The 3,111-nt window shown below is 53.2% G+C and overlaps 1 protein-coding gene across 1 annotated transcript; it reads left to right on the plus strand.

Annotated features, from left to right (window-relative positions):
- Nucleotides 1-460: 460 nt before the first annotated feature.
- On the plus strand, nt 461-2,890 carry LOC106819595 (chitin-binding lectin 1-like; the record flags this gene model as incomplete). Its single annotated transcript, XM_014824206.1, is given in 3 exon segments — nt 461-556; nt 2,747-2,783; nt 2,785-2,890. Coding segments are annotated over 3 exon segments (239 nt in total), but the record flags the coding sequence as incomplete, so codon positions are not given.
- Nucleotides 2,891-3,111: the final 221 nt, after the last annotated feature.

Here is a 3,111-nt window from a genome sequence, read left to right on the forward strand (position 1 = left end):
TAGAGTCAGAATGTGAGTAGTACCGTAAGAGTTACGAAATTCGTTTAAGAGACACGCGGCGCTGCCAGGCATTTATTCACAGGGAAAACGAGCAGTTTAGCAGTTAGCAGTCAGCCAGTAGCAGTTAGCAGTAAGCAGTAGCAGTAGCAGTGCACGTAGTAGTAGTAGTAGTTAGTAGCGATAGCAGTAGCAGTAGTAGTAACCAGTGCCAGTAGCAGTAGCGGAGTAGCAGTAGCAGTAAAGTAGGCAAGTAGCCATTAGCAGTTAGCGTTAGGACAGTAGCAGTAGTAGTACAGTTAGCAGTAGTAGTAGTAGTTAGTAGTTAGTCGCCAGTAGCAGTTAGCAGTGCAGGTAGCAGTAGCAAGTAGTAGTAGCAGTAGCAGTAGCGTGGCAGTAGCAGTAGTTAGTAGGCCAGTAGCAGTAGTAGTAGCGCTGCAGTAGCAATAGCACTAGTCAGCAGTAGCGCTCCGTAGTGCAGCCAGTAGCAGTAGCGTAGCTAGTAGCTCAGTTAGCAGTAGCGTGCAAGTAGCAGTACAGAGCAGTAGCGCAGTAGCAGGTAGCAGTAGCAGTATCCAGTAGCAGTAGCAGGTAGGCAGTTAGCAGCTCTAGCAGATATTATAGCAGTTAGCCAGTAGCAGTAGCGTCAGTAGCAGCAGCAGTCACAACGAACAACAGCTAACACAACAACAACACCTAGCGTCCAGGCGGCAGCCCAGCAATCCATCATTCAATGTCAGTATCAGCAGTGCAGCAGCAGTGGCTCAAGGGCACGCGGAAAATGACTATTCAAGTTTTTATCCATCCATTCGGTTAATGGTATTCTACATTTAATAAGACTTGTCTGCGTGCACGATCAGTCTCGCGTAGAAGCAGTGATGATGAATGTGAGGCGCGGTTACCGTAAGAGTTAGAAATTCACGTTGAAAGGGAGGACCACCGAGAACGCGGCGCTCTCTGCACGGATCATTATCACAGAAACAACGAGCAGAAAAAGTAGTAGTAGTAACAGTTAGCATAGTAGCAGTAGCAGTAGGCAGTCAGAGTTAGCAGTTAACAGAAGCGAGGTATAGTTAGCAGTTAGCGGCAGCGTAGCGTAGTGAGTAGCAGATAGCGTAGCAGTAGCAGGTAGCAGGTCCCGACTGGTTGGTTAGTCAGTAGCAGTAGCATGTAGCAATAGCGTTTAGGCACAGTGAGCGCTTTAGCATTAGCAGGTTTAGATGCAGTAGCAGCTTAGCAAGCTGCAGTAAGCAGTAGCCAGTAGCAGCAGCAGCGCGCCAGCATACAACAGACACAAACACAAACAACAGCAGCAGCAGTCAGCAACATCATATATCATCGTCCATGGTATGATCAGCCTGAGCCGGCGCGCGGTTGGCATCACAAGGCTGACACGGGAAAATGACATTCAAGTTATTATCCATCATTCGGTAATGTATTCGGTAACCATTTTACAGTAAGCTTACAACTATATATCAACGATTATAATTCGTATAGTATAAAAGTAATGCTGTATTATTATCTGGCATCAGTATGTTATTGAAGTATTATTAGAATGTATCGGTAGTCTATATTTATTATAATCGTAGTCAGACTGACGGAAAGACGGGATTGGTGCTCTGGTGAGTCCGCCCTGCCGGGCCGGCCGGCCCCTCGTGTGTGGTTGCGGCCGCGGGCGTGGTTGGGAAAGCATCTGGTCGTCATGCGACTCTCCCTCGGCCAACTATACATCTGACCTTCCGAAATGCTATGTGTATCTGCGCTTCGGGGCGGTTCTTCTGGTGCAGGATGCCAGTTCATCTCACTACGCGGTGGATTGATTGCCGCCTTTTGAAGGCCGTGGGCCGAAGATTCCCAGAGGTCTGAAGGGAAAGACAAAAACGTTAGCTTTGATTACCTGACTGGCGAGTGTTGATTGACTTGGTGCGCACCGTGTACTTATAACCACACTATTACACACACGTACGTACACGCATACGCACGCACACGCACTCACGCGGTCTGCACACACACAACACACACACACGCCTTCACGCACGCACGGCTCACACACACAACATGGCGGCGCTCGCAGCACCGTCACGCAATCACGCACGGCACACGACGATCACGATCGCCATTAGCCGGTCTCTGGATAACTAGCTGAGCCCACGATACATCGCCTTCCGCAACAGAAGTCCATCAATAGGCTAGGTAGCAAAGACGTACACAAAAGACAATCTGGGCGCATTTTTGATTTCCTAAGCTCTCGCGCGGCGTGTCTGCCCTATAGCCTCCGGCGCACGCGCCTTATCAACTACGTTTCTGCTATGCTCGGCCACCGTTGCCGCCACCGGCTTCTCCAGTTCACGGATATATAATCCGACATTACTTCACTGCTTCGCGAATACCGATCGAGTGACAATATGATAAGATGGTGCAGAATGCGGTGCACGCTCTCGTTATCCCCCGATCTCCCCCTGTTCCCCAGCCGCTCCCCGCTTTCCCCTGAGCTCTCCCGCTTTCTCTCGCCTCCCCTCTCGTCGCCCAGGGCATCTCCTCCGCCAGCTCTCCCCTCCCCCAAGCCTTCTCCACTTTCCTCTAAGCTCCCCTCCTCCCCCAGGCTCCCCTTCCCCAGCCCTCTCCCCTTTCCCCATGCCGAGCCTTCCCCTCCGTCCCTCTAGCCTCCCCTTTTTCCCAGTCCTTCCCCTTTCTCCAGTGTGCTCCCCTTTTTCCCAGCCTCCCCCTTCCCCTGCTTCCCCTTCCCCAGCTCCCCTCCCATCAGCCTGCCCTCCCCCAGTCCCTCTTCCCCCCGCCTCCCCCCTTCGCCCCAGCATCTCCTCCCGTCCCATGTATATCCCTTCCCAGCCCCTCCCGTTCCAGCCTCCCCTTCCCCAGCCTCCCCCTTCCCCCAGTCAGCCCCTCCGCCCATCCTCCCCCTTCCCCCAGCCTCCCGCCTTCCCCCAGCATTTGCCCTCTCCCCAGGCATCCCCCCCCAGTCCTCCCTTCCCAGCCTCCCCTCTTCCCAGCCTCCCCTTCTCCCTCAGCCTCCTCCCTTCCCTCCTCCCCTTTTCCCCGCTCCCTTATTAACTCCTTTCCCCCAGCCCTTCCGCCTTCCCAGCATCGCCTCCTACG

This window comes from Priapulus caudatus, unplaced genomic scaffold, assembly GCF_000485595.1.
Source record: "Priapulus caudatus unplaced genomic scaffold, Priapulus_caudatus-5.0.1 Scaffold3779, whole genome shotgun sequence".
Lineage (NCBI taxonomy): Eukaryota > Metazoa > Priapulida > Priapulimorpha > Priapulimorphida > Priapulidae > Priapulus > Priapulus caudatus.